The sequence below is a fragment of the Eubalaena glacialis genome, chromosome 5, assembly GCF_028564815.1.
Source record: "Eubalaena glacialis isolate mEubGla1 chromosome 5, mEubGla1.1.hap2.+ XY, whole genome shotgun sequence".
Taxonomy (NCBI): Eukaryota; Metazoa; Chordata; class Mammalia; order Artiodactyla; family Balaenidae; genus Eubalaena; species Eubalaena glacialis.
This window is the reverse complement of record NC_083720.1, coordinates 127,180,926-127,193,476: the sequence shown is the minus strand read 5'-3', so window position 1 is coordinate 127,193,476 and position 12,551 is coordinate 127,180,926. Positions and strand designations below refer to the sequence as shown.

Here is a 12,551-nt window from a genome sequence, read left to right as displayed (position 1 = left end):
TTTGTTTTCAGAGTATTTTTGAGAAGCACCTAATACCCAATTAATCCATTTGACTTCATGGAAACTTGTTTTAAATCTTTTCAATTGAGAAAAGAATATTGTAAAATTTGATTAATTTATAGTTTGACATTCAATTGCTTATATCTAATCACTTTTTTTGTTGTAAAGTTAATTTGGACTTTGTACTTAGTTATTCCAAAATCCAATTCTATCAACCTGTTTGTTTTTGTTTTTCTTTCTTTTCTTTTTTTTTTTTTAACATCTTTATTGGAGTATAATTGCTTTACAATGGTGTGTTAGTTTCTGCTTTATAACAAAGTGAATCAGTTATACATATACATATACCCCATATCTCTTCCCTCTTGCGTCTCCCTCCCTCCCACCCTCCCTATCCCACCCCCCGAGGCAGTCACAGAGCACTGAGCTGATCTCCCTGTGCTATGTGGCTGCTTCCCACTAGCTATCTGTTTTACATTTCGTAGTGTATATATGTCCATGCCACTCTCTCACTTTGTCCCAGCTTACCCGTCCCCCTCCCCATATCCTCAAGTCCATTCTCTAGTAGGTCTGTGTCTTTATTCCTGTCTTGCCCCTAGGTTCTTCATGACCATTTTTTTTTCTTTTTCAGATTCCATATATATGTGTTAGCATACGGTATTTGTTTTTCTCTTTCTGACTTACTTCACTCTGTATTACAGACTCTAGGTCCATCCACCTCACTACAGATAACTCAATTTCGTTTCTTTCTATGGCTGAGTAACATCCCATTGTATATATGTGCCACATCTTCTTTATCCATTCATCTGTCAATGGAAACGTAGGTTGCTTCCATGTCCTGGCTATTGTAAATACAGCTGCAATGAACATTGTGGTACATGACTCTTTTTGAATTATGGTTTTCTCAGGGTGTATGCCCAGTAGTGGGATTGCTGGGTCGTATGGTAGTTCTATTTTTAGTTCTTTAAGGAACCTCCATACTGTTCTCCATAGTGGCTGTATCAATTTACATTCCCACCAACAGTGCAAGAGGGTTCCTTTTTCTCCACACCCTCTCCAGCATTTATTGTTTGTAGATTTTTTGATGATAGCCATTCTGACCGGTGTGAGATGATATCTCATTGTAGTTTTGATTTGCATTTCTCTAATGATTAATGATGTTGAGCATTCTTTCATGTGTTTGTTGGCAATCTGTATGTCTTCTTTGGAGAAATGTCTATTTAGGTCTTCTGCCCATTTTTGGATTGGGTTGTTTGTTTTTTTGATATTGAGTTGCATGAGCTGCTTGTAAATTTTGGAGAGAAAAACCATATTATCATCACAATAGATGCAAAGAAAGCTTTTGACAAAATTCAACACCCATTTATGATAAAAAAAAACCCTCCAGAAAGTAGGCATCAAGGGAAGTTACCTCAACATAATAAAGGCCATATATGACAAACCCACAGACAACATCAGCCTCAATGGTGAAAAACTGAAAGCATTTCCACTAAGATCAGGAACAAGACAAGGTTGCCCACTCTCACCACTATTATTCAACATAGTTTTGGAAGTTTTAGCCACAGCAATCAGAGAAGAAAAAGAAATTAAAGGAATCCAAATCAGAAAAGAAGAATGAAGCTGTCACTGTTTGCAGATGACATGATACTATACATAGAGAATCCTAAAGATGCTACCAGAAAACTACTAGAACTAATCAATGAATTTGGTAAAGTAGCAGGATACAAAATTAATGCACAGAAATCTCTTACATTCCTATACACTAATGATGAAAAATCTGAAAGTGAAATTAAGAAAACACTCCCATTTACCACTGCAACAAAAAGAATAAAATAGCTAGTAATAAACCTACCTAAGGAGAAAAAAGACCTGTATGCAGAAAATTATAAGACATTGATGAAAGAAATTAAAGATGATACAAACAGATGGAGAGATATACCATGTTGTTGGATTGGAAGAATCAACATTGTGAAAATGACTCTACTACCCAAAGCAATCTACAGATTCAATGCAATCCCTATCAAACTACCAATGGCATTTTTCACAGAACTAGAACAAAAAATCTCACAATTTGTATGGAAACACAAAAGACCCCGAGTAGCCAAAGCAATCTTGAGAAAGAAAAACAGAGCTGGAGGATTCAGGCTCCCTGACTTCAGACTATACTACAAAGCTACAGTAATCAAAACAGTATGGTACTGGCACAAAAACAGAAATATAGATCAATGGAACAGGATAGAAAGCCCAGAGATAAACCCACGCACATATGGTCACCTTATTTTTGATAAAGGAGGCAAGCATATACAGTGGAGAAAAGACAGCCTCTTCAATAAGTGGCGCTGGGAAAAGTGGACAGCTACATGTAAAAGAATGAAATTAGAACACTACCTAACACCATACACAAAAATAAACTCAGAATGGATTGAAGACTTAAATGTAAGGCCAGACACTATTAAACTCTTATAAGAAAATATAGGCAGCACACTCCATGACATAAATCACAGCAAGATCCTTTTTGACTCACCTCCTAGAGAAATGGAAATAAAAACAAAAAAAAAAACAAATGGGACCTAATGAAACTTAAAAGCTTTTGCACAACAAAGGAAACCATAAACAAGACGAAAAGACAACACTTAGAATGGGGGAAAATATTTGCAAATGAAGCAACTGACAAAGTATCAACCTGTTTTCATAGTTAAAAGTCTTGTTGATCAAGTTAATAGTTTATTTGGACATCATACAATTAACTACTTCTGTTTTCTCAAGTTGGTAAACTTCTTAACTTCATAAAGATGTTGGAAGACTCACCATTTAATAGCCATGTGCCCAATATACTTTCCAGTGTTACATGAAGCAATGCAAAGGATATTCAAGATGTTGATATTATATCCTGACCCCAAAGTCTCATCTTAAATTGCATAGAAAAGGTGTTTTTAATGAGTGTACTCATCTTTAAATGGCAAGAGTTTTTTGGAGGAGTGTCCTGAAAAAGAACACTGTAGGCATTAGATCTGGTTACCAGATATCATTGAGTTGAACAAAAACTTACATGGTCATATTTGAACCCTTTCCTCCATCCTATGTTATTGAAGCTGTAAAAAAAAAAAAATAGCATCGATATTTCTTAAATATCCTCGATATTTATTAAATCAGCTTTCTCCATTAAATATTTTTTTTCACTGGTTTTCATTACCCTTCACTTTGACTATTAAAATACTCCCCTTTCCCTCATACCCACTGTTCCAGAATTATTTTTCTTTTTTAATTTATTTTATTTTTAATTGTTATTGGAGTATAGTTGATTTACAATGTTGTGTTAGTTTCAGGTGTACAGCAAAGTGAACCAGTTATACGCATACATATATCCACTCTTTTTTTTTTTAGATTCTTTTCCCATATAGGCCATTACAGAGTATTGAGTAGAGTTCCCTGTGCTATACAGCAGGTTCTTACTAGTTATCTATTTTATATATAGTAGTGTATATATGTCAATCCCAATCTCCCAATATATCCCTCCCCTTCTTATCCTCTGGTAACCATAAGTTTTTTTTCTACATCCGTGACTCTACTTCTGTTTTGTAAATAAGTTCATTTGTACCCTTTTTTTTAGATTCCACGTATAAGTCATGTCATATGATATTTATCTCTCTGTGTCTGACTTACTTCACTCAGTATGACAATCTGCTCTAGGTCCATCCATGTTGCCGCAAATGGCATTATTTCATTCTTTTTTATGGCTGAGTAATATTCTATTGTATATATGTACCACATCTTCTTTATCCATTCCTCCATTGATGGACATTTAGGTTGCTTCCATGTCCTGGCTATTGTAAATAGTGCTGCAATGAATATTGGGGTGCATGTATCCCGTTAAATTATAGTTTTCTCAGGGTGTATGCCAAGGAATGGGATTACTGGGTCATATGGTAGTTCTATTTTTAGTTTTTTAAGGAACGTCCATACTGTTCTCCATAGTGGTTGTACCAATTTACATTCCCACCAACAGTGCCGGAAGGTTCCCTTTTCTCCACACCCTCTCCAGCATTTATTGTTTGTAGATTTTTTGATGATGACCATTGTAGTTTTGATTTGAATTTCTCTAATAATTTGTGATGTTGAGCATCTTTTCATGGACTTTTTGGCCATCTGTATGTCTTCTTTGGAGAAGTATCTATTTAGATCTTCTGCCCATTTTTGACTGGGTTATTTGTTTTTTTGATATTGAACTACATGAGCTGTTTTTGTATTTTGGAGATTAATCCCTTGTTGGTTGCTTTGTTTGCAAATATTTTCTCCCATTCTGAGGGTTGTCTTTTCATTTTGTTTATGGTTTCCTTTACTGTGCAAAAGCTTTTAAATTTAATTAGATCCCATTTGTTTATTTTTGTTTTTATTTCCATTACTCTAGGAGGTGAATCAAAAAACATATTGCTGCAAATTATGTCAAAGAGTGTCCTGCCTATGTTTCCTCTAAGAGTTTTATAGTGTCCGGCCTTACATTTAGGTCTTTAATCCATTTTGAGTTTATTTTTGTGTATGGTGTTAGGGAGTGTTCTAATTTTATTCTTTTACTTGGAGCTGTCCAGTTTTCCCAGCACCACTTATTGAACAGACTGTCTTTTCTCCATTGTATATTCTTGCCTCCTTTGTCATAGATGAGGTGACCATAGGTGCGTGGGCTTATCTCTGGGCTTTCTGTCCTGTTCCATTGATCTATATTTCTGTTTTTGTGCCAGTACCATACTGTTTTGATTACTGTAGCTTTGTAGTATAGTCTGAAGTCAGGGAGCCTGATTCCTTCAGCTCTGTTTTTCTTTCTCAAGATTGCTTTGGCTATTCAGGGTCTTTTGTGCTTCCATACAAATTGTAAAATGTTTTGTTCTAGTTCTGTGAAAAATGCCATTGGTAGTTTGATAGGGATTGCATTGAATCTGTAGATTGCTTTGGGTAGTAGAGTCATTTTCACAATATTGATTCTTCCAATCCAAGAACATGGTATATCTCTCCATCTGTTTGTGTCATCTTTCATTTCTTTCATCAGTATCTTATAGTTTTCTGAGTACAGGTCTTTTTTCTCCTTAGGTAGGTTTATTACTAGGTATTTTATTCTTTTTGTTGCAGTGGTGAATGGGATTGTTTCCTTAATTTCTCTTTCTGATCTTTTGTTGTTAGTGTATAGGAATGCAAGAGATTTGTGTGCATTACTTTTGTATCCTGCAACTTTACCAGATTCACTCATTAGCTCTAGTAGTTTTCTGGTGGCATCTTTAGGATTCTCTATGTATAGTATCATGTCATCTGTAAACAGTGACAGTTTTACTTCTTCTCTTCCAATTTGGATTCCTTTTATTTCTTTTTCTTCTCTGATTGTCATGGCTAGGAGTTCCTAAACTATGTTGAAGAGTAGTGGTGAGAGTGGACATCCTTGTCTTATTCCTGATCTTAGAGGAAATGCTTTCAGTTTTTCACCATTGAAAATGATGTTTGCTGTGGGTTTATCATATATGGCCTTTATTATGTTGAGGTGTGTTCCCTCTATGCCCACTATCTGGAGAGTTTTTATCATAAATTGGTGTTGAATTTTGTCAAAAGCTTTTTCTGCATTTATTGAGATGATCATATGGTTTTTCTTCTTCAATTTGTTAATATGGTGTATCACATTGATTGAGTTGCATATATTGAAGAATCCTTGCATCCCTGCAATAAATCCCACTTGATCATGGTGTATGATCCTTTTAATGTGTTGTTGGATTCTGTTTGCTAGTATTTTGTTGAGGATTTTTGTGTCTATGTTCATCAGTGATCTTGGTCTGTAATTTTCTTTTTTTGTGATACCCTTGTCTGGTTTTGGTTTCAGGGTGATGGCAGCCTCATAGAGTGAGCTTGGGAGTGTTTCTTCCTGTGCAATTTTTTTAAGAGTCTGAGAAGGATAGGTGTTAGCTCTTCTCTAAATGTTTGATAGAATTTGCCTGTGAAGCCATCTGGCCCTGGGCTTTTGTTTGTTGGAAGATTTTTAATCACAGTTTCAATTTCAGTGCTTGTAACTGGTCTGTTCATACTTTCTATTTCTTCCTGGTTCAGTCTCGGAAGATTGTACCTTTCTAAGCATTTGTCCATTTCTTCCAGGTTGTCCATTTTATTGGCATATAGTTGCTTGTAGTAATCTCTCATGATCCTTTGTATTTCTGCAGTGTCAGTTGTAACTTCTCCTTTTTCATTTCTAATTTTATTGATTTGAGTCTTCTCCCTCTTTTTCTTGATGAGTCTAGCTCAAGGTTTATCAATTTTGTTTATCTTCTCAAAGAACCAGCTTTTAGTTTTATTTATCTTTGCTACTGTTTTCTTCGTTTCTATTTCTTTTAGTTATGCTCTGATCTTTATGATTTCTTTCCTTCTACTAACTGGGTTTTGTTTGTTCTTCTTTCTCTAGGTGCTCTAGGTATAAGTTTAGGTTGTTTATTGAGATTTTTCTTGTTTTTTGAGGTAAGATTGTATTGCTATAAACTTCCCTTTTAGAACTGCCTTTGTTGCATCTCCCATAGGTTTTAGGTCATCGTGTTTTCGTTGTCATTTGTTTCTAGTTATTTTTTATTTCCTCTTTGATTTCTTCAGTGATCCATTGGTTATTTAATAACATATTGTTTAGCCTCCATGAGTTTGTGTTTTTTATAGTTTTTTTCCTGTAATTGATTTCTTTGTTTTAATATTTATGTATTTTCTTTATTTTTTGGCTGCGTTGGGTCTTAGTTGTGGCATGCAGGATCTTCTCTGAGGCATGTGAGATCTTTCGTTGCAGCACGCAGTCTTTTTGTAGTGGCGCTTGGGCTTCTCTTTAGTTGTGGCGCACACGGGCTTTTCTCTAGTTGTGGCATGCAGGCTCCAGGGCGCATGGGTTCTGTAGTTGTGGCGCATGGGCTTCAGAGCACGTGGGCTCTGTAGTGGCAGCATGTGGGCTCTCTCATTGAGGTGCGCGAGCTCAGTAGTTGTGGCAGGCAGGCTTAGTTGCCCTGTGGCATGTGAGATCTTAGCTCCCCGACCAGGGGTCGAACCTGTGTTCCCACACTGGAAGGTGGATTCTCTACCATTGGGCCACCGGGGAAGTCCCTCCTGTAATTGATTTCTAATCTCATAACGTTGTGGTCAGAAAAGATGCTTGATGCTACATTTTAAAACTAACTTGCTTGGAGAACTATCTAAATTATTACATTTTTATTGTGGCACATGCTTTTAGCATTATATCAGTGTATGAACAAGAAAATAAACTAGACATCCACAGATTCCTTTCAGATTTTGGATTCCATAATTTTAAATGAAGATAACTGTTTTTTTACTTTTACAACTACCACCTTAACAGAGAAATGGATTTTAATTTTATCATTCACATTTTAGTGAAAGATGGCTGAATTTAAACCAAGCATATGGCCCAATAAAGGTTTTAGTACCTCACAAGTGCAACCACAACTGTGATGGATTAAAAACAAACATTATCACGATAGGACTAGAGTGTAGTTAAAAGGGTCAGGTGCCCAAGCTTGAAGTTCACAACTCTAGTTAGAGCTGATGGGCAGAGACTAAGACCAGAAGCTGTCAGCACCAGGACTGGAGCCCTATGTGTCACCACTCAGGGAGATTGGCTTGAGGGTGGTCTCAGGTTGAGAGAAGAGCTGGGTGAACACACTGAATGAGTAGAGGTCAGAACAAGAGATGTGCCAGCTACAGAAGCCAACCCTCAAGAATCTGTTTGAAAGCTAAATTTTTTCAGATTTGTTTTCCTAAGTTTGAGGAAATAGGTTTCAATATTCCTGCTGGTTTTTTCTCCCTTTTTACTAACTTTCAGATGAAACCATCACTTGTCCCCTTGGCACCTCTTCTTTTCACTGCACCAGATTGTTTTGTTGGTTACAATTAAAAAATTGAATTTCTCATTGTGTAGAATGAGACTTCTAACCTTTGTACACCTGGTCAAATTATCTTTTCATCACTTAATTTTTTATATTAAGATTCTGTCTTAAAAAACAGAGCATATATCCTCGGCTTATTCTAACAAAATTTTGGTCCATGCTAAGGAAAATGTCCACTTTTTCCCCATCTGAGTTTAACTGCTCCACAACTATTTGGTTCTTCCTCATTCCTCTTTCAATCACAGACAGAGTTCCTATTTAGTTTTTACATTCAGGATTCCATTTCCCATAATATAAACAGAAACTTTCATGAGGAATTACATAAGTCTGCTTCTAGGCCATATTCCTGGATGGCCTAAGGAAAAACAAATTCTCTTAAAAGATGTCATGAAATCTAAGATATACGTTTACAATATGACCTTGAAAAATTTTTTGAGACTTGTATGTTTGCTCTCATGCACAGCTTTTGTATAACTTTGTTCATTCTTAACATTTAGTAGGAAAAATCTTTACTATTTCAATTGGAATATTATTGCAGATTCTGAAGCCTAGTGCATTCATTTTGGGTAATGAATAAAATATTACAAGGTCAATTTGTTACTCTTCAGAGACATATATATATGTCTCTGAACAGACTGTCATGTGCTTTAAAGCTGGTAAAATCATTTATAATCAACACTGTGGAAAGTTGGACAAAAGTTGGGCTAATTACAATATCTTCAGAAGCTCATAAAAGCATTTAGAAACCAACTGCCATATGAAGATTGTTTTTATTCACTCCCTTAAAATCAGAATATTATGATTAATTTGTACTGTACTAGATGCCAAAGCCATGTGGAGCTTTATATACCTCAGTCAACAAGAAGTTCTTTTATCTTTGATAAGGAATGATTTAAATTTTATCAAACATTGTGTGCTACAAGGACTATCTACGGCCTAGAATATTACTCTGAGCATGTTCAGCTAATAGATTTTATTGTTTAAGCTGGATTTTTTTCATGTAGAGAAGTGGCAATCATGGCAAGTGTCAAGATAATTTTTTAATCCAATCTCCTCACCCAAAAAGCAAATGAATAAAACTTTTCCCTGATTATCTGGTTATTTCTTAATTTTACATTTCACCTGTAAGGATTGGGTTTATGGTAATGAAATAAATAAAATATTGTATTCTAATCATTTTATGATTTATTTCCCCTCCCAATAAAAATGGGATATTTTTGGAGAGTGCGAATTGTGTATCTTTTAAACTTTTAACTATTTACCTTAATTACTAATAGAGTATTTAGCACATAGTAGGCCTGCATAAATATTTGATAAATTAATGAATAAAGTCAGACTCTAGCCGCAGATAAAGAAACTTACTAAAGAATTAAATATTTCTTCCTCTGATTCTTATCATCTCTATTAGCTTGTAAATTATACAGATGTTTTTAATAATAAAATCATACTGCCACACTTCGATCAGAAAGTATATATTCCAGTTCTTTTTCTGTCACAGCAGAACGTCCAAAGGCACACAGTTCAGAAGAATTAAGTTAAATAATTATTGGCTCATTATTGATGATTCCCGCATCAAATCAGTGTGGTCACCGTGTTTGCTTAAGTGTGAATGACGAAAGGAAAATCTAACATATGTAGATTACATTTATTGAGCACTCACTATGTGGTAGATGTAATAATGTGTTTTGCTTACATTTTCTAATTTAACCTTCCCAGCAAATTGATAGTATAGATATTACTATCCATATTTTGCAGGATAGAATATTGAAATTTAGAGTAAAGTGCCCAATGTCACACAGCTAATAAATAATAGAACTACGATTTGTTCTTAGACGGACTTCAAAATCCATTCTCTGTCCACTGTACCACACAACAAAGTATTAAAGTGATTAGATGTCAGAGTGCCATCATACTTTTAAGCCATCACTGATTTCACCAGTTATTAATATATCATTAGATATAACACATTTTTCCAAAATAAATATGATTGTAAGTGTAAGGAATTCTAGTAAGACACAATTGTTTTTTAGTGTAAATATGTCGAAAGATCCTTTCATTCCTGAGAAAACAATTGCTTTCTATATAGCCTGATTATACAAAATATCAGTTTTACATAATATTTATGAAAGTGCCCAAATCAAATTTGGCTATTTTTTAAATTTGGAAGCCATTTCCTTCAAGACATTTTTAGGCTTGTGTGTTTGTTTGCACAAATGTCATAAAGTTTAAGTTATAACATAAAAATGATTCCATTATGTTTCAACCTCAGTATGTGACACACACACACCCCTACATACTTGCCCACAGACTCTTTATTAAGAGACTGATTTTGAACTCATAGTGTCTAGGCTTGTGAATAGTATAGAGGAAATTTTCACGTAATTCCTGAAATCTTTGTAAAGCATTCCTGTTATTCAACTAGTAAAAACTTCCTTGATGTGATTTTAAGAGTATTATGGATTTTTTTTAATGTATTCTTGATCTACCTTGTGAAATATAGAGGTCAGGCTAACTGAAAACAAAAAATGACCATATCAACAATGCTTTTAATACCAAAGCATACAAATACCAAGCATACAAATACCAACCATCAATATCAAGCATACAAATATCAACCAAATATCAATCTCCCTAGTAAAGTTACATGATTTTTTACATTAGCATTTAATTGAGTCCACAAAGGGGAAAATATAATTTAAATAGAAAATAATATGAAAAAGAATATATATATTCTGTTATATAGATTATATATATATTCTTTGATTTCCACTGGAATCTTGAAAATAAAAATCTCTTTAATATTTTTATAGTGAGCCTGATGCAGAAGCTCATTTTCTTTTTTTTAATTGAAGTATAGTTGATTTACAATGTCGTGTTAGTTCCTGGTGTACAGAAAAGTAATTTAAAGGGACATTCCAAACGTAGAGCCAATGGACTAATCATTTCAATTTTATTAAGAACAAAAGCATAAATCATTTGAATAATCACTTGGAGTTCATGGTAACGAAAGGTGACCTATGTTAATGCAACCAAGCTCCGTCTCTTTCTCTGCATGCTTTTGTACAAATAGAGCTGTCACTGGAGTTACTTAGCTTTCTCAACAAACACCAATATGTTCCACTACTTTAGACCCCATGCCTCCTTCAGAGATTATAAGCAAACACTAGCAATTCCAGAGGAAAAAAAGCGGGTTTCTATGCTTTCTCAGTAATTCTCCCTTCTAAGTGTAGTGGAACTGATTTCAGAAAGACAAACATAAATTCCCTTACTCAGTTTCCTTTTTCCTTTTAAAGATGGAAAATAAACCACTTTAAAATTTCACTGTCTTATACTGTGTTATAATGCTTGATGTAATTAAGAATATCTTTTGAACTGGTAAAAGATACCAGAAATGTTCAAAGGAAGCAAAGCTCATGGTTTTTAAAAGAAATAGTTGCCTTCATTTTTATTCAGGAGTTATTTATTGTAAAAATTTCATAATTATTGCTGTGAATCTTAAAGTAATTTCAAAAAAGTTCCATTTAAAAAGCTCTTTATTGTAAATGTTATATTGTTCCAGTTACACTTTTAATACCGTGTCATTGAAAAAATTATAGATGGCCCAAATATAATAGCTAAGACATGTAAGGTATTAGCTGTCAATTTGGTATGTGTGAAAATGCAGATTTATTAAGATTAATACATATTATTGAAACTTACATTCCTTTTTGTCCTCAGATCCAAGAAGTTAGCAGAAATAATGAGGAAGAAAATGACTATGAAGAGGATATTACCTCATTTTCTACATGTTCTCCTAGTAAGTGTTCCAATATGTTATGTACATAAACAACATTTGTATTAAGGTATGCGTGACTGATAAAGTAAAACTGAAGAGAGCATAGAAAAGCATGGAGAGCATGGAAAGACATTTAATTAACTGAATGACTTTTAGTGTATCATCTGGTAGAGATATTACTACATTATCTTGCTAATTTAAATATTTCTAATAAGTTCAGAGTTTAATAATCAAACCAGCAGTTTTTCCCACCCAAAGAGAATACACAAGTCAGGTTGATATAAATATTCTATTTGACAACTATATTTTTTCAGTTTTTTTTTAAACAAAGTCACATTCTTTTCAGACCTTGGTTTTCTCAGCTAGGAAATGAGAAGTTTGTATTAGGACTCTCTACGCTCCCTGCTGGCTGTAATAGAATGTAATTCTATATTCTAGAAAACTAATTGAGAGTCTTCCTCCGTGTACATAATGCCTATCATGCCTGTTTCCACTGGTATACAGCAGCTTGCTCACCATCTTCACCAGCAAGTCTGATAGGCATCTCCCACCCAACATTTCCAAATCTGAAAACCCTAATTCCCACCACTCCCAAATCTACTCTACCTGCTGACTTCCCCATCTCAGTAAATGAAGACTCCTTCCTTGTTCAATTCAGTCCAAAAACTTCAGTCACCCTTTTGTACTTTCTGTCCTACCCCGTATCCAATTTGTCAGATAGTACTGTGGACTGTACCTTCACAAAACAGCCAGACTTTCCTCACCCTTTCATTGTTACTTATCCTCGTCTGTGCTGTCATCTGCTCTCCCCTGGATTATTGCAATAGCACAGTGGCTCTCAATGAAGCACTATTTTCTAACCCCAACAGAGGATATTT

The 12,551-nt window shown here is 34.6% G+C and overlaps 1 protein-coding gene across 4 annotated transcripts in view; it reads left to right on the top strand.

Moving 5' to 3' along the window:
- The window catches only part of BANK1 (B cell scaffold protein with ankyrin repeats 1), a 314,550-nt gene that overhangs the window by 251,907 nt on the left and 50,092 nt on the right, over positions 1–12,551 (top strand). For all 4 annotated transcript variants that reach the window (XM_061191673.1, XM_061191672.1, XM_061191671.1 and 1 more), the window contains one exon: positions 11,616–11,694. In XM_061191673.1, coding sequence (XP_061047656.1) covers positions 11,616–11,694 — 79 coding nt within the window. The remainder of the gene's footprint in view (positions 1–11,615; positions 11,695–12,551) is intronic.